The 23,063-nt window shown below is 37.2% G+C and overlaps 1 protein-coding gene across 2 annotated transcripts in view; it reads left to right on the forward strand.

Annotated features, from left to right (window-relative positions):
• Window positions 1-23,063, forward strand: part of SLC41A2 (solute carrier family 41 member 2) — a 57,591-nt gene that overhangs the window by 23,755 nt on the left and 10,773 nt on the right. For both annotated transcript variants that reach the window (XR_012586291.1, XM_074581150.1), the window contains 4 exons: window positions 6,172-6,319; window positions 6,888-6,967; window positions 20,495-20,626; window positions 21,557-21,705. Coding sequence is in view for 1 of the 2 variants with exons in the window: in XM_074581150.1 (XP_074437251.1) it covers window positions 6,172-6,319; window positions 6,888-6,967; window positions 20,495-20,626; window positions 21,557-21,705 (509 nt within the window). In the remaining variant the exon portion in view is untranslated. The remainder of the gene's footprint in view (window positions 1-6,171; window positions 6,320-6,887; window positions 6,968-20,494; window positions 20,627-21,556; window positions 21,706-23,063) is intronic.

Here is a 23,063-nt window from a genome sequence, read left to right on the forward strand (position 1 = left end):
TTAATAGTAGCTGGATTGTAATAGTAGCTACATTTGTCCTTTGTAAATAAACAATATAGTATTTTTTGTGACTATATCTAGTACTGCTTCCTATGCTTTATATAAATTACAGATAATATGTTTCTTTTTTTTTCTAAAGGAGTAACTAATTACTACCAATATTTCGGTTTCTTCTAAAACATTCTTTTTCTTTTTTTCTTTTAAAAAAAAAATCTAAAAAGCCAAACAAAAACCACTCAACCCCAAAAAGAAGATGGGGAAAGAAACTTGGACTTCTTTCTTCCTTTCATACATTTCCAGAAATTTACATCTCTAGTTACAGATGGCCTAATGTATCTCAGAGAAATAAAAAAAGGAGTGGGGCCAGGTCGAACTGATCCTTTGCTACTTTTACAGCTGTCATGGCCACTCACATTTTAGTCAGCCACTGCAGTTGAAAAGCAGATCCCACACATGTGTCGGGGAAGGATAAGTGCGCTGAAGTATGCTTTTAAGAGTGATTCCCAATTTTCTTTCTTTCTGTATGGTGTTCTGGAAATACTTCTCTTTGTGGTATGTGTAATTGTCTGATTACTGCTAAAATGGCTGCTTCTGCTCTTTATATTTTTTTTCAATGTCTTTCTATTTCTTTCTCTTGGGAAACAGAGACTCTTTCTAAATTCAGAACATACCACAAAGCCCTTGGAAATGCGTGGTTTCCAAGAGCCATGTATTTGAACTATGAAATAGGAACATGGAATAGAAGTATGGAGTAGCTTCAGCTCAGGAGAAGTATACAAAGTTGTGAATGACAAGGAAGAGGCATTCAGAAAACGATTAGGCAACAGGTTAAAAAAACATTAAAGAAACTCTTTTACAAGATATGTGATTGGGATGTGGAACTTACTGCCCTGATGTATTAAGAGGACCAAAGTGATTTTAGAAAACTATTTGGATAAATTAATCAGAGAAGAATCCATTGAGTATTGAACAGACAGATGCAAACAGAAAATGGATTGATGCAATCCCTGAGGCAAACAGCAGCGGAAGCTGGCAGAGCACACTGAAAGAAGCAGCACTAAACTTGCCATTTTCTTTTCTTCTTTCTGCAACCCTGAACCATTGACCATAGTCAGGCACAGGATACTGGACTAGATCAGACCTTTGGCCTCACCCAGCACAGATGTTATTAATGTTCTTTCGGTTGTTTCCCTGCTTTCTTAATTCTAGAATAGCAAACACAATAGGAATTTTATAAGAAACACAGAGTTTATGGGCTAGTAATGAAGCAGGTGGGATTCGTGTCTGAACTGTATTCTGAATTAACTATTTTCCCCTATGATTTATTAGCCTAACTACTCAAATATACTGAAACAAAGTATAAGTTTCTGGCTCCTTTCTGCAGGGGAAGAGTTGTTTTCAGATAAGAAAGCTGGAAGGGGGAAATTATTTATGTACAAACTTTCTGTTTGTAACAGAGCTGTACAGCTGTGCTCAGCCTTTGGTTTGAGAGGGTGTTTCACGACATACTGAGAAGAGGCAGGGAAAAGAACTGTAGGATTCTTACCCAGGCTAGGGCCAAATCAAACATCTTGTTCGGCCACCATTATATATATAATTTCTTAAAAGTTCATCTGAGTGCTTTAAAAAATATGGCAAAGCTATCAAACATGGGCATTCGAATAGTAAAAGGTTAACAGTTCTTTCTCCCTTAACAACTCCCCGAGAACTGTATCTGTGAATCGTTGTTAAATAACTGGGGGAAAGCACTAGAGGGCTCCCCAGGACCGTCGCGGGGATCCTGCTCCGGTTCCTCGAATAGAACACGAGGAATGCTCTGGAATAGGAAGACCCAGTATATTAAATGTGGAGGTCCGTGGTGCTTGTCATTTGTCAGTTATGATCTGAAGACGTTGTTTAAAGCTTTCCGTTTTTCTCACAGAATGTGGCTTAAATATATATGCATTTACCTCTCGTGCATGTTGGATCCGGGTTGCGAAGACAAACTGTGTGATTCACATTATTATTTTCAGGTCCCTCCCAGTTGCTTTGAAGTAGCATATTTCCAATTTACCTCTAATTCCTACTAGAGGTTGCATTGTTTTCAGTGGCACTGCACTGAGCAGTAAGTCACGGTAGATGCCCGGCACAAGGACTAAAACATTAAGCATCTGAGTTCTCTGAACTAGAAGATTAATTTATATCCCTGTTTACTGAAGGGATGAGGGCTTAAAGTAAATGAAGATCAGTAAGGACTCGGTTGAGAACCTTGAATCTTTCTTCTTCCCTCCTTCCTTTTCTAATTTAAAGTCACAGTCAGAAGCTCATTGAAGAGTTGAGTGCTTCTAGGAGTTGATCTTTCACTGTGGGATGCTACAAATTCTATAGCAGAGCCAGGTTGAGTTACCACGTAAACTACCTATTGTAAATCTATCAAAAAATGACGTGAAGTGAGCCCCAAAAGAGGGGTCGTTTATTCCCTCTTCCCATTCTCCAGGTGTTGTAGAATACATTTTCTTCTTCTGTGCTCTATTCCCAAGAGTTAGGCTGGAGCTGAGTAGTTTCACGGGTCTTGTAGTTAACTGGCATCTGTTGTTGCTCACTTGTGGCAGATTCTGTAATATAATTCTAAACTACTAATTGTTTCTATAGTTCTGTTTTTAATTAAACTTAATAGGCAGTAGAATTTGAAGTTCTAGTAGGGAGCAGTTGCCTTGCCTTAATTTTTACATCATCTTTGCCTTAAAAAACCTGGGCAGGGTGATTTTCGGTTGTCTGGTGTAAAACTTGTAAACAGATTAATATATATACCTGATTTCCTCCTTGTTTAGCAACATGGGGATGGTTGGTGACCGGTTTATTTGTTTATTTATCATTCCCTCTAGCACTTTAGAACAGAGAATCCCAATAAAGTGCAAGTATATTATCATAGCAGAGGGGCTGCGTCCTTGGAGATCCCCCACTCCTGGCTTTTGCTCTTTCAAGAAGAAACTTGTGGGAGTATTGCAACAATGGGGTAGCTTTTATAATCCATTTTATGTCTAACTCTGTTTAAAGGACTCAGGTATAAAACCTGTTTTGTAGGTTTTCTCTGTACTTTTCTCCATGGTGAAATTAAGACATTTGTACATACTAAAATGTTGAACAATAAGGCCAAAAAAATTAACTCCTCTCGCTTGCTGTTGACTGTTGACTCAAAGCAACAAAGTTAAGCCATTGCTGAGTAGTCTTGAAAGTTCTATCTTAATGTGGAAAAAAACCCAACAAAACAAAACCCAAACAAAAAAACCCAACCCAAACAAACAAAAAAACCCAAAACCAAAGCCCAAAACTGTTTGCATTTTTCATATCATTATCTTTTATATCATTGTGCACTGTAGTTTTATTGCTATAAAGCACACATTCACCCTCTTGGAAGTTCATCTAACTTTTGCTTTGTTTGCTTTAAAAATGACAGCTTGTGCCATTTTATGGATGCATATTTCCTTACTTCCTGTAGCTGCTGTTAACTAACTTAAAATATGTTGAATTCAGCTAGTGAAAGATTTGATAATCAGCCATGCATTAGTCATGTTTTCTAAGATTTGTAAAGTTGCGCTTGCTTCTGGCTACTTGCTAACTTCTGAAATGGTCCTGTTGCACAGTGGATATAAATTATATTTATTTTGGTTATAATTCATGAATCATTATACACTAGTGAGACTGTCTTCTCATATTTTTTTTTCCTTTTTTTTTTAAACTTACAAAACATTTCTGTGGAAAGATGACAAGTGTATGTATATTTTATATTTTACATAGTTATTATTTATTTAGAAGTTTCCTATTAAATAATTCTTGCTTTGTATTCATTGTTAATTTGTGGGACTGATTTCAGTTTTATCTATGTGTGCTTTCCTCCCCCACTCCATCAGAAGAAAGGAATTATATGATATATTTTACTTTTTTTCAGTATTCTTTGTAATTCTTGGCCTACATTCTTGGACTAGCTTTGCAAGCTTGAAGACTGGTGCAGATAGTTAAATACTCTCCCTTTTTTCATGAACACGTTCTAACAAGTTCTTTAGTTGTTAGTGCGATTAAAAAAGAAATTATTGTAAAAGCATACTTTTTTTAACTTTAATTTCCTTTCCTGTGTTGGTAGAAGTCCTGTAATAAAGAGTACAGTGGGCTAATTGTTGGTGTGCAAGTGAAAGAATTTAAAAAATTAGTGATTAATTTGAGTAATGCTCACCGTTACATCTGTATTTTGCTGTTCAATGTTTGTTTGCAACAGAGGATCTTTACTGACCAGCAGACTTCACCTTTTAATAAAATTGGCAAAGTCTCCAAAAATGTGGCAGACTTGGAACTTATTTTGTGCCCTTTTATATTTTACTAAATTTACTACATTAAAGCTAGTCTCTCATTCTGTCCTTTACATTAGTTACTGGGCGTCTGGTACATGCTAATGCCTCACCTTGGTTCCATATGAGAGGAACAGACAGAGAAGGAGAAAGAAAAAGTAGCAGGGATGCAGTATGATTTATGTCTTGGGAAATAAAAAAAAAGGGGGGAAAAAGGGAGGGGAAAAAGAGAGAAGTTTCAAAATTTTAAATAAATAGGTGTAGAATGAATGATGCCTTTCTATGTGACTGATCTTAGTACACATAAAGATCTTTCTTCATTGCAAGAAGGATGTATTTACCTGGGCAGTAGGTAGTTCAAGAACTTTACATCAGTACATTTTTGTCCTTTTTAGTAAGTTTGATAAGACAAAACTATAATTATCAAATAAAGGAATCGCGTATTGTGTGTGCTGTTTTGAGTAAAAACTCTTAACATTAGGCCCACCTCGGAGTTCACAGGAAGAGGGAAGGGAGGAAAAAAAGGCACCACAAAGGAAGGAGGAGATAATATACTGTAGAATAGTTATATAAGGAAAGGAAAAAATTACTTCTCTTTTGGGCTTTGTCTCATTCTCATTCTAATAGCTTTCTGCTTTTCGCTTACCCAGTGAAAGGTATCTTACTATCTTTTCTGCTGGCTCTGCTGGCTCTGTAGTTACCAGTCAATGCAGCAGGATAGTAACTTCTAAAAACCCTACAGCAATTCTTCCAGGAGTAATTTTAGCTCCACCAAGATAACATCAAAGTAGTAATTGCTTGAATTTGCAGCCTTTGTAATAAGCTATAGTACATGGGTGAGAATACATTTTTATATACTAAATATTCTTCTTTGGTAAAGTGTGTGTTCTACATGAAGTACTTCAACCTGTTAATTTAAAATATATTTTGCATTAAGACGGGTCCAAATTCTGCAAGTTTAGAGAAAATGTATTTAACAGTAAATACATGACCACATTTCTCATAAAACAAAATATATGTAAAAGTGGAACGTTTTCATAATTTTTTTATATATATATATATATATATTTGCCATTAGGATAATTTTTCCATTATTTACCTCGCCATTGAATTAGGAAGTCTTGGATCACTGTAATAGCTTCTGTGTGGATGGGATTATAAAACAAGTAATCCGAAAAAATAGTCGTCTTTCTGTGGAGGCAGCTGTTTGCCTTATAAGGTCAGCTTTATGACGGGACTCACTGGTGTCTGCAGTTGTGTTCCTATGAAATACGATGCAATTCTGATGGATAGGTGCAAGCAGCAGAATTGTGGCTGTGAATTTTCAGATTCAGACAGGTTATGAAACAACTGAGCTACTGATATAAATGCCTCAATATTACACATTGTGCTTGCATCATTTTAGATGCTATTTCTGGGAAGATTACCACGTTATCTGTGCTTTGGAAAGAAGGGGGTGTACATATGCTATGAATCTGTGTATAAACAAAATGCATTTTCAGTATATTCAGCTGCTTTTTTATAGTAGATACATTACAAAATAATGTTTTATATTCCGCATCCTTATTGCGTTTTTATCATAAAGCATCAAATAAAAATTCCTACTTTGCACAGATAGTTCTGTCCTTGAGAAGATGTGAGACAGTCATCACAGATGGCAGATGTTAACCATCTTGTTTAGTGCAGTAGTTGAAACTTTAGGTACAGTAATGATAAAGACTATTAAAATTCCTCAATTGCTTAATATAGATTAGAATTTATTTGAGAGTTCTAAATTAAGAAAAACTTAAAGGAATGTCTTGAAAGTAAAACCTTTTTTTTTATTTTTTTTCCTGTATTATTATTTTAGAGACATATTACTATGTATCTCCTTTGGTTGGTGCCTTTTTTTTGGCTCTGACTCCGATGGGGATTGTCATAGCTGCCAAACACCCAGCTACCAGAACTGTTCTCCATTCAGGATGGGAGCCTGTTATAACTGCCATGGTTATAAGCAGGTAAGTCTATTTGTCTTGCTTCACCTTGATAGTCGCCCTGTGTCTCTACATCTTATTTAACACCTGATTGTACTTAAAAGAAACATTTAAGGAGCCTCTAGAACGTCGAGTGTGGATAAACTTTAATCTTCCCAAAACGAGGAAGTTACAAAGTTAAATCACAGGTGGGAATGAGTGGGGGAGGCAGCAGTGGCCTGTTGGCATTGACTGTGCAGGAGTTTGTCGGATCAAATGAAGGAAATGGTGAGCTATTCATCTCCTGCAGTTTCCAGTCAAGATTATACACAGATCTAAGAGATTATTTAGTCAAATGAAAACCATAAATCTTAAAAGTGGAGTGATTGGCTGAAATTCTATGGTCTTTGTTATACAATAAGTCAATTTTAATATATGAATAACTAGAGCAATGTTAATCTGTAGCTGAGAATGAGGTAATAGCAGGGGGGAAGGTAAATTGAGAAGAAAATTGTGGCTTGAAGATGTTCTAAGATAGATTGCTAAAAAAGTTTTGAAATACTAAGTAATGTAACTACTTGCCTTATTCCAAATATTGCACTTTGTTTTTCAGTATTGGTGGCCTTATTCTGGACACAACTGTATCTGATCCTAACTTAGTTGGAATTGTTGTTTATACCCCAGTAATTAACGGTAAGACTGACAGGATTATGTGCTACTATATATCAATTGATATACCTTGGTTTGAGAAAAGTCTCTTACAGTAAATTTCTGTTATGCTAATTAGTATCTGGTGTATTAATTTCAAGTTTTTGATGCCAACAGTTGTTTCTTTGAACACTTAAGGAGTGCTTTCTCATCTTATTTACTACAACCATTAAAACATGACAGAGAATGTGAAGTAGGAACCTAAAGTATGCATTAAGAAACGGAAACTGTAAATATTGAAGTAGTATATTAAAATATTAAATGATCAAATATTATATGTAAACAGTTTTTTCAAAGGATTTGCTTATGAACATCCAAGGACAAATTTTCAAAACAGCACTTTACTATTTACATGTAATGTACACAGATATAAGACCTAACAGGAATGCTACAGGCAAGTAAATAGATTTCTCAAGGAAAATGTGTGTTGTTTCCCATGCTTGGTATGCACTTTCCAGGTGTGTAAGAATGTGTTTGTGAAAATTTGGTCATTAGGTTGTGCTCTATCTTCTAATGATAACAACAATGCAAATTTTATAAGAATAGTTAATATCTTATCAGACTGATGCAGTTTGAAAATGCTTTTTTTTTTTTTGTATCACAGGGTTGATGCATATTTAGTTTGCAATAATTATAATCACCAGATCTGTTCCCACTGTATTGCTGCCTAGCTGTTATTTTCCCCTTTTTTATTTCTCTATTTAATTTCTTACATTATTTTGCACTTTTATGTATTGTTGATTTTTAAACCATTCCTCCAATTACCAAGGTGATTCTGACTTCTAATTTTTGGTGTACAAAGTGTTTTTTACTTAACTTGGGCTTTGCAAATTCCATATGTGTACATTCTATTCTGTTTTCTAAGCTATCAATTAAATGAGTTATGACCAGTTGTTTTCCACATTGATAATAAAATATTAATGTGGACATCAAGTTTTAGTTTTGAACCACATTGCTGTGATATAGTTAATTTTCCAGAGGTTGCTAAGGGAAATGTAGCATGGGATAGCACCAAAACATTTTGATAAGCTTTACTACAGTTAAGAGTTAGTATATCTATTGCTGTGGCCATCAGGCAAGCTGTTCAGTTGGAGGAGGAAGTTGTATTGTTCTGACAGAAACATGTTCTTGGCAAATTCATGTTAGCTCTTGTTTTACAGCTTTCATATCTTCTAGATGCATATAAATTGTGTTTTTAATAATTTGTTCTAATGCTTATGTAGGAATATAAGTGTCACTGTTATACAGATTCCCCACATCATCCTTTTTGGCCCTTTTTAAAGATATATTTTCTGTTTTCCCTATTACAGCCCTCTGGTATTCTCTAACCTCCAAGATAATCAGTTTGCAAAAGTGATCACTGATAATTCGTGGACTGTTCATCTAGCTCTCTAAGGATGCACTAAATTTAACTTACCCTGAGGCCCTACTACATATCAGTCTGTGATCAGATATCACCACTTTTATGAAGGCAGTAGACAAAAGGAACTGAGTATTTCAGTCTTCCATAGAGCATGTTGCTCATTCTTCTTTCCTGTTAAGGCTCTATATTTCCTTTCTTCTTATTTTTGCATTTCAGTTACTACTTGTGTTCCTTGCTAACTGTAAATTAATTTTTACACTTCAGCCTTTATGTTTTCTTGCCTGTGCCTTACCTTTATATTAATTCAAAATTGCAAGTACTTGCATCTGCCTTTTGTGTGTCTCCATTTTGATTTCCAGATACCTCAAGAGCAGGGCAGACATGTTGATCTTCAACTTTTTTCCACTTCGCATCTGTAACTTTTTTTATAATAGTCCTTTTTGGTAACCCTCTGGATTTGCTTCCTAAGAGAAGAGGATTGTTTTTCTTTTTAGGAAGGTGTACCCAAACCAGTACTTTTACCAGTGGTCCCGCTTTCCTAGATGACATCCCTTGATTACAATAGCCAGCTACTGTCTGGTGATTGTTTCTTACTGTTTCCCCATAGGCTTCTATTTCTGCCTCAGTGCAGTACCGGAATACTTCTGGATTTTCTCTATAGACTCGTTTATTCTCTATAGACTCACTTATTCTGGACTTGCTACCTATAATGGATACAGGTCTCATGGATACATGCCTGTCTCAAGGCCTCATGCTCCTACCAGATGTTGCAATGATGATGATGGTCTTTTACCCTGTAGCGGTTATGGACTGCTCTTCTAAGTGGAACTATGCATCCTATTTAAGGTCATTTTCTTTCACAGAAATTGGCTGCAAGACTTGGATTGCCTGTGTATTTACATTTTACCTTTTTTAACATTTTTAGCTAATGATTGGACTTAAGTAAATAATTTCAATTACTAAGAATGACAGCTTACTATAAACATGCCTCTAGAGAAAAGGGTAAATGTACCACTTTGTTTCTTATTTTCTTTCAGAAGTTTTTCAACAGAATTAAGGCAACGTGCATACATTCTTTTGAACTATCTTTACAGAAAAAGAACTAGCCAGAAGCTGTACATAGCGCTGTGTGACTAGCTGCCAAATGGAAAGATGCTCGAAGAATAAGGCACGTGGAAGAGAGGGAAAGCTGGGGCTATTGGAACAGAGAGAGAGAGAGAAAGAGTCCTTCAAGAAGGCAGGGATGGCAAGAGGCATGCTTGTAGCTGTGGCACTCCCACAGTGGTCCTGTGGTGGTGATTCCTGTGATGATTGTACCACCCGCATTCAAAATGTTGCTTTTTCATAAGAAGTTTTGCAGTTCTGGACTGCTCTTAGCCTTTGCCATCTGCCCCCTGGAGAGCTACACAATGCCTGAGAATGTTATTTTCCAAGCCACATTCCATTGTTCATCTGGATTTTTCATGCTTAGCTCCTTTTCTTGTTACGCGTAAAGCAGTCTTTTCCCAGTTCTCAAAGTTTAAACTTCTTCAGTGACTAGTAATGAACCATCAAGTCCCGTGTCCATATTTTCAGACCTTTACTATTATCCCAAACTTAAACTCTACATTGTAAGAAGAGAAACCTCATACCGAGCTCCATTTTGTAGCTCATAACAATCTCACGACAAGCCTAATAGGCCAAGACTAGAGTCTTGTAACAGTAGTGTAAAGTAAAGTTAGCCTAAGGCCCATGTGATAATGCTTTTGCAGTACCACTGTGCAACAACAGAAGCACTAAGGAATTCTGGTTTTCCCTCATCCACAAAAGACCAGAGGGGAGCAACGTATAAGTGCTGTATGTGCGTGTGCTAACCCCCTCAACCCTCAGAATTGTAAGGAAAGTGGCATTTCTATTGGAAAATGTAGAGAAAATATGTTCTGTGTAGAGGATGCAGAATTGGCCTGTTTTATGGTACACCTCCTGGAAAAGGAAATTGTAGGTAGGTGATTTTTTGGGTTGCTGTTAGATTAGCCTCTCCTGGGTTTCATAATTCTAGTGGCACCTTTTGATATTGCTGGTCAGTATAGTGTAGTAAACTGGAGTTTAGGAAATCTTTCAGTTAAAAAAGCACATCTGTTGACACTCATTTACTGACACAAAAGGTGCGCTAGACCACTTAACAGATGGCTTTTTAAAGATTACTGTTGCAGAAGGCTTTCTCTACCAGTGCTTTCCTGGCCTTGGAATTCTCATTGTAAGCCTAAGTAGCAAAAGGAGCTGAAGGTTTTCCCCTCAAAACACTTTTCAGATGCCTTTTCCTTTCACTTACCTCAAAGTTTATTGCTCCTGTGACACAGAAAACCTGAAAGAAACCAGGGAAACCTGAAAGAAATATTGTAACCTATTGGGATTGTGTCCAGACAAAATTTGAGGACAGTGTAGATTTGTCCAGGATTTCAAGATGTCACTGGTTTTTTTTGGTGCCAGTTGCCGTATCTCAAAGTCCTGAACAGTATGCCCTGCAAAGCTGTCAGGTGTTAGACTTCCTGTATGCGCCTTTAAGAAGCTTTCAGACTGGTCCTGTCTAGGTGACTTGCATATTCTTAGATGGGAGACAAATTACTTACATCACATATGTTACAGTGTGGAGCCAGAAGTCTTTTAGTTTAAGAAATATTGGTCTGGAATTTGAGCAACCTCAAAGGTTCCTACCCCTATTAACAATAACTGCAAATATTTGCCAAGAATATTAAAATAGTTCTTAAGCAGACAGGCATTTATAGTCAGCTTTACTGCTGGCAGCCAGAAGTATTTCACCATCGCTTTTCCAATTTTCCCTTGTTAAACACATTTCTTGGGATGAATAATTATTTTTAATTCTATGGTTGGTTGGGTTAAATTGTAACTCCGCTTTTTAAAAATAAATAAATAATTTTGTGGTTTTGGCCATTGTGGTAGTTATAAACTACTCGAAATTTAGATGTCTGTATTTGATGTGCTGAAGTTCTGAATAAAATAACGAAGGCCAAGCGTGGCTGTGCTTCAGCCTAGATACTGAAGTTGATCTTTATGTTTTTTAATGGATGAGAGAGTTAAAATTTGCAAATCCTCTTATAGCATCACAGCGTGTTGAATTTGGCTCAGGAATTGCAATTTGCAAGTAACTGAATTCCTTTTGTGCAGAAAAAAGATAATGCCTTAAACAATTATATGCCTCTGAATATGCAGCAGAAATGAACAGTGCAGTTACCAGATGGAGCCACTTTTCTTCCCATTTTCGTTGTATGCTTAGACAAAACATTGTGAGATGTCTTCTAAGTATTTGCATTTCAGGAGTTACTGCATAGTAACAAACACGTTGGTAGACCTTACCCCATTTTTATGCATTTTGTAGAATGGAGGATCTGCAAACTAATTCTGAAAACATCTGAAAATCAGAAATACTTTGCAGGTTTTATGTAGAAAAATTTGCCTTTGCAGTTGGTTTGAAGCAATACTCTTTAAGGGTAACGTAAAACTGTTGTAGTATTTCTTACTCTTTGGCTGCACATATAGTAAGATTACTTGATATCTGGAGGGAATAAATGTAGAACAAGGAATATGAGAAATCCATATGAGAAAATCTAACACAAAACTTAACTGAAGGTCTGTTGTCTGGGAACTGAAAGTTAACGTTACATTGTATATTCCCCAAACCATACCTTTTTTATCTGTTAGTAGGATAAATTGAATGACAGACTTTCAGGTTTTTTGGAGAGCTTTTGCTGTAAATTGTGTGTTTTGGAGAATATGGAAAGAAAATACCCAAATACCATTCCTCTTCAAAAAAGAAAATGCATTTTTTAATAATTTTGTATATTTTAATCTCTTATAGCACAGTTGTACTCTCAACTTTCACACAACAGAGAAGTGCTTTGATTAGATCACCGTTGTCTCAGACAGTTGAGCATCTGAAATTTGCCTCTGTAAATTACAAGGGAAAGCATTAGTGTACCTGTATGGTAGTAGAGCAATTTAGCTGTGTAGGAAATTAATTTTTCTGCATCCTGAATTGGAAAGAATGTCTTCATCTCAGAAGGCACCTATACTGTACGAAAATGGTGATACAATTCTATAATATAATTCAGTCTTTATTTTCACATGAAAAAGGAGGAGGGTTTTAATTCTGGATATTTAATTTCAATGCTAGCCTGTACAGGTAAATCTGTGTATTCTATGCTACTAGAGATGTGTGTTCTTTCTTTTATGTCTCACTTGTAAATTTTTTATAAGATTTCAGTAACTATTACTTCCCATGTCAAAATTATATCTAGAATATGTTCATTTTTTGACAATCACAGAAAAAAATTTAATTAGGCATAAGAAAGAAATGATTTTTAAGGCAAATCCTTTTCATTTCATTTTTGTAATACAAATGACATCAAAAAGCAAGTTGTTGAACTGCAGAAAGACTAATTGGCACAATTGACTATTTTGAACTGTGCATTGTATGCAGGAGTGCACAAAAGTGAGAATGTTCTTGCCTTTCTTCTCTTGATAGACTTACAGGAAAAATCAGTTTGGGAATTGCATTGGCCTTATTCTTCCCTTACGTGGGTATTAATTGATTTTTGTGCCATTGCACAAGCTATATTGTAAGTGCTTGGGAACAACATGGTATTCTGTCACGGGTTAATCTCTCTCTGTAGAACTGGGTTGCTAAAAATCTTTAATCTCAATGAATTGATATGCATATGGTTTGCCATTCCTGCACAATTATTTGTATGCCACATCAAACAGCTGTTCTTTATAGTCTTGTGAACTGTTATGGCACTGGTCATTAAAACTGAATATGTAGGGTTTATCTTGTGGTCTCAGTGCTTTCATAGGAGGCAGTTTTCTGCAGGAACCTTTCTTTGTTTACATATATTTAAGAAAAAGAAAAAAGGAAGCATGAGAGGAGAGGAAGTGACTTTACAAAAAAAGTAGTTGAATACTGCTTTGGAAAAATTGCTGTTACCTATCATACAGTTCTCCCCTGGTGCTAAACAAGTACCTTAAACCAGACTTTTTATAATTAATAATAACTTAATTCTTCTCTTTTTCTGGAATCCCTGATTAGAGATTCTGGATGTGACCCACAGAAATACTAAACATTTATTGGTACAAATTAAATAATTGAGAAGTCTGCTTCAAATACTGAAACATTTTGGGGAAAAAAAAGACTTAAGTATTTTACACTGGATATCCAAAACTGAAAAATGCTCTCTGCAGAGAGTACAAAAATATCACTCAACAGATATGTTTTAAAAATAAATGCATTAATGTTCGTAAAGCATTCCAATTTATAGTGACAAGCACCGCTGAAAAGACGAAAGAAAGCTAGTAAGTCTCTGTTCAGTCCAAGATTTGAATAGTGCATATTAAATAAGACTATCAGGTATTTATTATATGCTAGGGATAAAGCAAATTATCAAAGTGATGTTTAGTTAGGCAATACTCTGTAGCATTGCATTAGACGTCTGAGAGGAAGAACAGTAGTCATATTATTTGACTGCATCTTAATTTATTCCAATTCTACCCATGGAACACTTACAGATAGGTTAGAGGGCTGCATCTACTCTCAACTTAGGCTTTGGAACACCTTGATTCTGGGTGCATGGCCTGCAGACAAATTAAAACCCTGAGCAAGGAGCTCCCGATGGTGTCTGAAAGACAGTGAGCTACCTTGGAAAATCACAGGAAGATGAGTACCTTGTCTGCTCAAGATTCAAAATTTAGAGTCATTTTCTAAGTCTAGGTGGATACATCTGTTCTTCAAAAGCAATAAGTAAGTAGTGGTTGCTCTGCACGTTAGAAACACAGCTAAAATAGAATTGGAAGGAAGAGGTGACTTTATTTACTTTTTTATAAAAGCACAGAATCATTTAGGTTGGAAGAGACGTTTTGAGATCTAGTTCAACCCCCTGCTCAAGCAGGGTCCACTAGAGCAGGTTGTCCAGTACTGTGTCCAGTAGGGTTCTGAATATCTCCACAGATGGAGACTCCGCAATCTCTCCGGGCGACTTGTTCCAGTGTTTAACCACCCTCAATATAAAAAGTGAGGGGTTTTGTATTCAGATGGAATACCTTGTGTTTCAGTTTTTTCTCATTGCCTCTTGTCCTGTCGGCGAGTACTACTGAGAAGAGCCTGGCTCCCTTGTCTTCATCCCTCCCCTCAGGTATTTATATACATTAATAAGATCTCCCTGAGCCTTCTCTTCTCCAGGCTGAACAGTCACAGCACTCAGTCTCTCCTCATATAAAAGATGCTACAGTCCCTGTGGTCCTGTGTTGGACTCACTCCGCTAAGTCCATTTCTTGTACTGAGGAGCTCAGGAATGGACATGGTACTTCAGATGTGGCCTCATCAGTGCAGAGTACGGAGGAAGCATCACCTCTCTTGTCCTGCTGGTGATGGTTTTCCTAATGTAGCCCAGAATGCTGTTGGCTTTCTTTGCCATGAAGGTGGATTGCAGGGACATGGTCAACTTCTTGCCCTCCAGGACTCCAGGGTCCTTCTCTGCAGAGTTGCTTTCCAGATGGTCGGCTCCCAGCCTGTACTGGTGCATGGCGTTATTCCTACCCAGATGCAGGACTTCGAGTTTCCTCTTGTTGAACTGTATGAGATTCCTCTTGACCCAATTCTCCAGCCTATCCAGTGCCCTTTGGATCCCAGTACAACCCTCTGGTTTATCAGCCACTCCTCACAGTTTTCCCTGGAAAATGTTGCCCTGTTTATTAAAACATGCAGTATAAGATCTGAGGGGAAAAAACAGCCCAATGTGTTACCCAGAATGCTGGATAGTCTCAGACTAGTCTGCATGAGTAAACCCATCCAGTTTCACTTAACTTCTGTTTTTACCTGTAATGAGGGTTATGAGACACAGTTTTGCTTTGAAATATTCTTTAAGATGCATTGATGTAAAGTGCTTTTAATGTGGTTTTCAGAATAGTATGGTGACTTCTATTATTAGAAAAAAATCTTTTTTCCAGATAATGATTAACACAATCGTGCCTGTAGGCCTATTCGCAAATACATGATGTGGTTTTGTCTCTACTTTGAATACGGTTTTCTGTGCTTGTTAGACAGAAAAGCACTGTGATAACAATTTTCAGAAGAAGTATTTGTTCTTGCTTAGCCCTTAACTGGCTCGATAAAATGATGAGGTTTTCAATTTTCTGTTAATGTTGTAAGTCAGTGTGACATCCTTCACACTTTAGCTGACAACGTCTCTTCTGCTTATTGACAAAGTAGCACTCTCATATTGAAGTTAAACACATCTGCTGTTCTGAGAGGAATGTAGTAACAGTTGCAGGATTTTACTTTTGAAATAAATTATTTTCCTCTGGGTTGTAGTTCTCATGAGAATGAAAAGAAGCTAACAAAGTTAGTCTGTATTATAAAGTATTTGCTATGGTGACTGAAATACTGTTTTCCAGGAAAAAATTTCCTGACTTAAATGTTCATGGTAACAGTCCTCATAAACGTCTACAGAGATTCTCATAATATGAGCAGCTGTTGAGCACACAACCGTGTTACGCAGTCAGAGGATGCTGAGAAGCTATCAATTTTATGTATTGACATCTTGTCAACCTACGCAGTTTTATCTGTTTTCTGCATCTTGCAGGGATCTGATTAATCTAATACTGCCGAGATAACTTCACATACACGGTAACTGCTGTTACAGAACAAACTGTGTATCTCTGTACATATTGAAGTGATTCATTCAATGCATGCACAGCTTTATACAAGTCATTCTGTGACCAGCAGAATAATGAAACCTGATTCCATGCTGAGTTTTTAGAACACCAGATAGCCCTTTCAAGCCCCTGTGTTCCCTGTGGCCTCATGTCCCTGCAATACCCGCTGTTCACAGCGTTCTCTCCACTCTCCCTCTGCTTTCCACAACATCATCGTTCCTCGTCTGTGTCACTGAACTCCTGGCTGAGCAAGAGGCATCATGCCTAGCTCCAAGCTAGGTGCTTACTGGCCAGCTGGCCTGCTTATACTGTTAACTGTACAGCTCATATCACTGCCTTTGTCTCACTGAGGGCACGGAGTTTGAATCTTTCTCTTTATTTACTTGGCCACCGCTTCCTTTTTGTTAGCTTCTTTAACCAGATTTGGAGATAGTATCTCTAGGAATCCTTGTCTCAGATGTGGTTGAAATTGGCCCAAAGGTTCAAAAAAAGTTAGAAGGAAGAATTGGCAGATGGGTGGACAGAACTAAAAGACAGCATGACTGCTGTTGTCCATCACCATCACCAACATTGTCGGCTGGTTGAGACTGAGAGCGATATACGGATTCTAGAAGCTTTTTACATGTCAGTACACCTGCCTGTCTTCTGTGAGTTTAAAAATATCCACATAGCACTGATACTAGATTATTGAGACTAAGAACAAATGAAATTTAAAATAATATTTTTAATATATGAATATTGCATTTCCAGTTAGCTAAAATAGATTGCATATGTTCAACTTAGCTGTAGTTAAAATAGAAAAGAGACTGTTACACCTCTTGATATCACACCCCACACTGGCTGTTTTTGTTAGCATGTTAGCTTCCTTTGCAGAGCAGATATCACCTCCTTTTTGCCAGCATCCCAGAGCTGTCCAGTTTGTTTTAGAATCACTATTACTATTTTTCCTTCATTTTTCTTGTTATCTACATGCACAACAGGGCTTGGGACATACTTTCTCTAAACAATGGTTTTAAAAGTAAAAGGATTTTTGATTAATAGCGATGCATCAAAGGACTGACAACCAATCTCATACGTTCTTTCATAGACTTGTCTATGTCACTGTTGTCCAGACAGGTTTCTTACTGCCATTTCAAATGGGCAGATTTCCATTTTCCTTAATTCATTTCTCTCATGCAGTTTCCTTTGTTATTAATTAGGGAAAGAGGTCCAGATCATCTGTCATATTTCTGATTGACTGAATTTGTTGAAGCAGATAATTGTCAGTCACAAGAGGAAATTGCATACCTCCTAGGAAATACTTGAAATCTGTTTTTTTGTGCCAACATGGTTTATGGTTGCATTGCTACAAACCTCAAAGCATACCTTGAAAAACAGCCCTATTTACTTCTATCTTTTATTTCTTCTCATAGTGCTGTAATAGATAGAGATAGTAAGATAAGAGTTTATGAATTTTTTCTTTTAATATTGTTTTGAATATATCAGTTTTATATCATTTGTCAGCCTGCTTGTAATTACCCAGATTGCTTTTATCCTCTCTTTTTAAAGCAGAAACTTTTAAAGCAGAAACATATTTTCTAGTCATATGGCACCATCCCCAGCTTTGTAGCTTTATTAAGAAGCAGTTTTACATAACAGCTTTTTCATAATTCAGTCACAGAAATTATCTCATCCCCATCCAAATGTAGTGCATTGATCGGTAATTTTATCTCTGCCTCCCTTTCCATACCTTATTCTCATTGATCAGAAGTCTCAAACTTATTGTTCTCAAGGAAAAGACAGACTGTGGACGCTACTTAGATTTTTTAAAAAATTTGTTTAAACACCTTTTGTAGTTTATATAAATCTCTTATTTTACTTCTCTTTCCGTAGTTTCTCTGAAAAAAAGCTACTACTATTTTAATTTTCTTTGCTAAAAGACTGACTCAACCTTTTGGTAGTTCATATTTTTCCCTGTATCTTCTGACTGGGAAGATGCAGGTAAATTTCATGAACAGGCCTTTCTGCCAACTCCATGATTTTTTCTAATATCTCATTTCCTGACTTGTATTTGAAGCTTTTTGCTTACAGTGCTACTTCCTTGTTAAGTTCTCCCATTAATTACCTTTAAGCAGTGATGAGGCAGGAAATCTTCTTTAAGTTCTCAATATTCCATCTTTGTCTTAGCCACTCCATACCCACCAAAGGAATTTCACAAGTATAGTCTTCTGGTGACCACAGATATTTGTTCTGCAAGCAAACAAAGCCCTAAACATCAGATAAACAAATCAGTTCAACTACAATAAACAAAGACTTTCTCCTTCCTAAGTTGGGACAAGATCTGCATTATTTCTGCCTAATCATATCTTCCCAGAGCAGCCCATTGCTATGTAAACGTCGGGGGCGGGGGAAGAAAAGTATATGCTTGATATGCAAGTAGACAACTCTGGAGTATAATAACAACAGGAAAATTTTATGCTAGCACCACTGCGTTCTATAATGTAGATGTAACAATCTGAGTTGTTTTTCTATTCATTAAAGTAAAAATTCATAGAACATCCTAGGTTGAAAGAGACCACAAAAGATCATCTGGTCCAATCTTTTGTGGGTAAGGGAGCCTCGGTGAGATTATCAAGCACCCTGTCCAGTCACTTCTTGAAAACCTCCAGTGAAGGGGATTCCACCATGTCCCCTAGGGTGGTTGTTCCAGCGAATGATTGTTCTCACTGTAAAAAATTTCTTATATTGATACGAAACTTCTTCTGGTGCAACATGTACCTATTGCCCCTTTTTCTCTCCATGTGGCTCCTTGTGAAAAGAGAGCCTCCGTCCTCTTTGTATCGACCCTTTAACACTGGAAAACTGTGATAAGCTTTCTCTTCTCCAGGGAGAAAAGACCTAACTCCTTCAGTCTTTCCTTATAGGGCAGGTTCTCCAGCCCTTGGATCATCTTCATGGCCCTCCTTTCGATCTTCTCCGTTCTGTCCACATCTTTCTTGAATTGTGGGGGCCAGAATTGGACACAGTACTCCAGGTGCAGCCTGACAAGCACCGAGTAGAGTGGGATGATCATGTCTCTATCTCTGCAAGTAGAAATGGATGCAGCCCAGGATCTGGTTTGCCTTCGCTGCTGCATCAGCACACTGCTGACTCATGTTCATCCACCAGGACCCCCAGCTCCCTTTCAGCAAGGCTGCTCCCCAGCCACACAGATCCTAGCCTGTACTGGGCTTTTTCGTTATGTTGTCTCAGGTGCAGGACTTTGCGCTTGCCTTGTTAAACTTCATACTGTTCTTGGTAGCCCACTCTTCCAGCCTGTCCAGGTCTCTCCATAAGATGGCTCTCCCTTCTGACGCATCCACCTCGCCACCCATCTTAGTGTCACCAGCAAACTTGGTGAGGGTGCTTTCAATCACATCATCCAAGTCATTTTTGAAGATGTTGAACAGTGTGGAGCCCACGTGTGACAGGCGACCAGCCCGAGTAGAAACGATTGATCACCACTGTCAGAGTGCAACCTGTCAGCCATTTTCCGACTCATCTCACAAACTACCCATCCAGTCTGTAATCTACCAGTTTGTCTAGGAGGAAGCTGTGGGAAACTGTTAAATGCATTGCTGAAGATGGGTGTGACATTTGCCCTCTTCCAGTGGTCAGGGATATCCCCTGATCTCCACAACTTTTCAAAGATTATAGACAGTGGCCTTGTAACAATGCCAGCCACTTCTCTTCGTGCCATAGGGTGGTTCGTTTCATAGAAATCTTTTTTTCTATTGGGAAGGATATCAACAGTTGTCAAGGAAAATGTAGAATCTCCATCGCTACCATTCTTTTAAAAATTAGTTATTCAGACACTTGTCCTTTCAGCCTGAATTATGAATGGTAGAAGATTATATTTAATCCTGCTCTGTGGCAAAGGGGAATGGATAGATTAGCTCTTGAAGTCTTTTCCAGCCCTACGATTCTGTGTGTGGAATCTGCATTTATGCGTGTGGTAGCGAGTGCATCTGCTTTGCGTTATTTGTACTTGCCAGCAATACTGACCTAGGAAGGTAATCCAGCAATGGCACAACTGTGTAGTACTTCTGTTATTCCAAGAGGGATTTCCAAACAAGAGGGAGCAATAAAAGGGAGCTTAACCTATGAGACAGCATCACATTGAACCTTTTGGAGGAATCTTTTGCACTTACCATGACTTAAAACTGATCTCCAATTATCCAAATTTCCAATATGGATATTCCAAATATCCAGTGACACACTAAATTGCAGACCAAGTTTTTTGACTTACTTTGGTGCTTGGTGTTAGCCTGTCTATAACTAATATACATTCTAAAGATGTTTCTCTTTGAATTTTGTGTGTAGGAGACTGTGGTAAACGTGGAGGAAGTTGGTGAATTTGCAAAAATATTGCCTACTAGAGGAAAAAAATAGTTGAAAATTTACCACTTGTTCCTTTTTTATTTCAGGTATTGGTGGTAATCTAGTAGCTATTCAAGCTAGCAGAATTTCTACCTACCTCCATTTACATAGCATTCCTGGAGAACTGCCAGAAGAAGCCAAAGGTTGCTATTATCCATGCAGAACCTATTATGGTACAGGTATGTATTAGTCAGTTAATTGTTAAAACTACTGTCTCATGTCTCCTCTTTTTCCCCCTGTATGCCAGACTGTGCTCCCAGTGTGAAATGGCAGCAAACTGAACTTGTTGCATGCAGTTCAAAGGCAGCAGTGGGTTTGCCTGTGAGCATCACAAGGAACTCCCTGCAGGAGGTGATGGGCGGAGAGGAACACAGGGAAAGGTGTAACCCTGGCAAGGGTCGAAGATAGGACCCTATGATATGCACTCCGAAGGATTTCAACCTTCATCTTTCCTTAGCTTGTTTACCTGCTCCTAACCTTTCTCATTTAACTCCTGAAGTTCAAACCAATGTCCTGTTAGAACCAAACTTTATATCTAACATTCTCACTAAGCCAAGTCCCTGCATTCCATTTCCCATTTGCCATTTTCTTTCTAGATTCTTGCTTCACAGCTTATTCCTCCCCTGTATTGTCCCCTTTCCTAATAATGTAGTAACTGTGGTGAAATGTGATGGGTCAACAGCATGTATTACACTTGCATTTTATGAAATTAATTGGAACGGATGAGAAGATGGTAAATGTGGGATTACTTTTTAGAAATATAAGGTACTTTTGAGGATGTCTTGAATATGGTGTCCAAAACATCCTCTTTCCTAGAAAGGCTTTAGGAGGTCACTGCAGCTCCAAAAAAGTAGATGGTATTAGATAGAGAATGAAAGCAGACAGGTTGCACCCTCTTCTGGAAGGGTCCTGCTTAAATTTTCTGGCAGACAATAGAGGTGGCTTTTTCCACCTCTGTGAAAGGAGTCTTCTAGCAGAAAATAATGCCTGCTGTTCCACAATAGTCAATGCTGTGGAATTCCAAAACTGCTTTTTATATTATAATTAATAAAAATCTGATACAGTAATTGAAGAGCTAAACTGAATTTTGGATTTTTTTTTTACTGTAGGAGTAAATAACAAATCAGCCCAAGTTCTGCTTCTTTTGGTGATTCCTGGACACCTGATTTTCTTGTACACTATCCACTTAATGAAAAGCGGCCACACTTCTTTAACTCCTATCTTTATAGCAGTATATTTGTTTGCAGCTCTGCTACAGGTAAGAATAAGTACAACTTGAAAATGCTCGTATAAAATCAAATTCTTTAAAAGAATAATGTTTTATCTGATTTCTGAAATCTCATGAATAATACAAGAAGGTATATGTTAATACTGGCTTTCCGAACAGTTTTGAAGTAACTAATTATCTCCACATGTATACAGCTTACACAGGTGTATATTGTGAGTGCTTTTCAGAAGACACTTGACTGCGTTATTTCCCAGTCATGCATCCTGTGCTTTCTCTTTCACGTGCTTCTTGGAACCATTGCATCTAAAACCCCTATCATTTTAATCAACTAGAGGGGAGAAGGGGATAAGGAAAAGTATATTTATGAATAATGAATACATCAAGGAAAACTCTCAAAGAAATCTCCTAAAGTGGTTCACATTACCGTTTTAGTTAATATAGTCAAATATGCAGTAGATGAGAATATTATGGCTTGCATAGTGCATTCTTGATATTTATTAAAGTCAAAATTAGTCTGTCACTGTACAAGAAATTGTAATTGCATTAATTGTCAAACATTGTTACATTATTTTGGCTGGTCTTACCTAGTGGCCTGTTCACACCCAGCAAGGGCAGTTCTTGAAAGATGCTTTTTGAAATAGCAGTTTCTGAAGATGAAATAATTTTTCTTGGAGAAATCAGTAATACAAAAGGAAATGTTTTTATTAAATCCACGCCAATTTTCAGCTAAAACCTGGCTGAATTGACTATAATGTTTCATCATGCCTTAAAACCAAAAATTGACCGTTCATGTTACACAATAAAAATACAGTTGAAATATCTGTAAGTTAAATACATGTCCTGCTTCTAAAGATGCAACCGATTAGGTTTTAAAATACAAACAACTATCATCAGTCAATCCTCAGCAAAAATTTATAATTTTTAATGTTCTGAATTATCTTTCTGTTTATCACACTGCTATTTCAATAAAAATAGATTTTGAAAACTGTTACTATTTTAATTTCATATGCAAATTCTATACTTTTTAGGTAGAATATAACTGGTAACATTCCGACCTTTGCGAGTGAGAATGTCATACTAAAAGTTATAAATTACTCTTTATTTTCCTATTACATGATATTCCTAGTTTCCAGCCTTATCACTTGTTTTATAATGTATTTTCCTAAGGAAATGGTGCTGTTCCTTCACTCTTTCCTTTCTAATAACTTTTGAATCCTTTGGCCCATTTCAGTCAAGTTTTTCTAAGTCTCGGCTCTCTCAGTGATACTAAGTTCCTATAAGCTTAACAAAAATAGGTGGGGAAAGAGTCCCTGTTAATGCCGCTGCTAAAGGTGGGACTTCAGTGTGATTTCAGCCTTTATTAGACTTCAGAGATTTCACATGGGAAT

This window comes from Larus michahellis, chromosome 1 (genome assembly GCF_964199755.1).
Source record: "Larus michahellis chromosome 1, bLarMic1.1, whole genome shotgun sequence".
NCBI lineage: Eukaryota > Metazoa > Chordata > Aves > Charadriiformes > Laridae > Larus > Larus michahellis.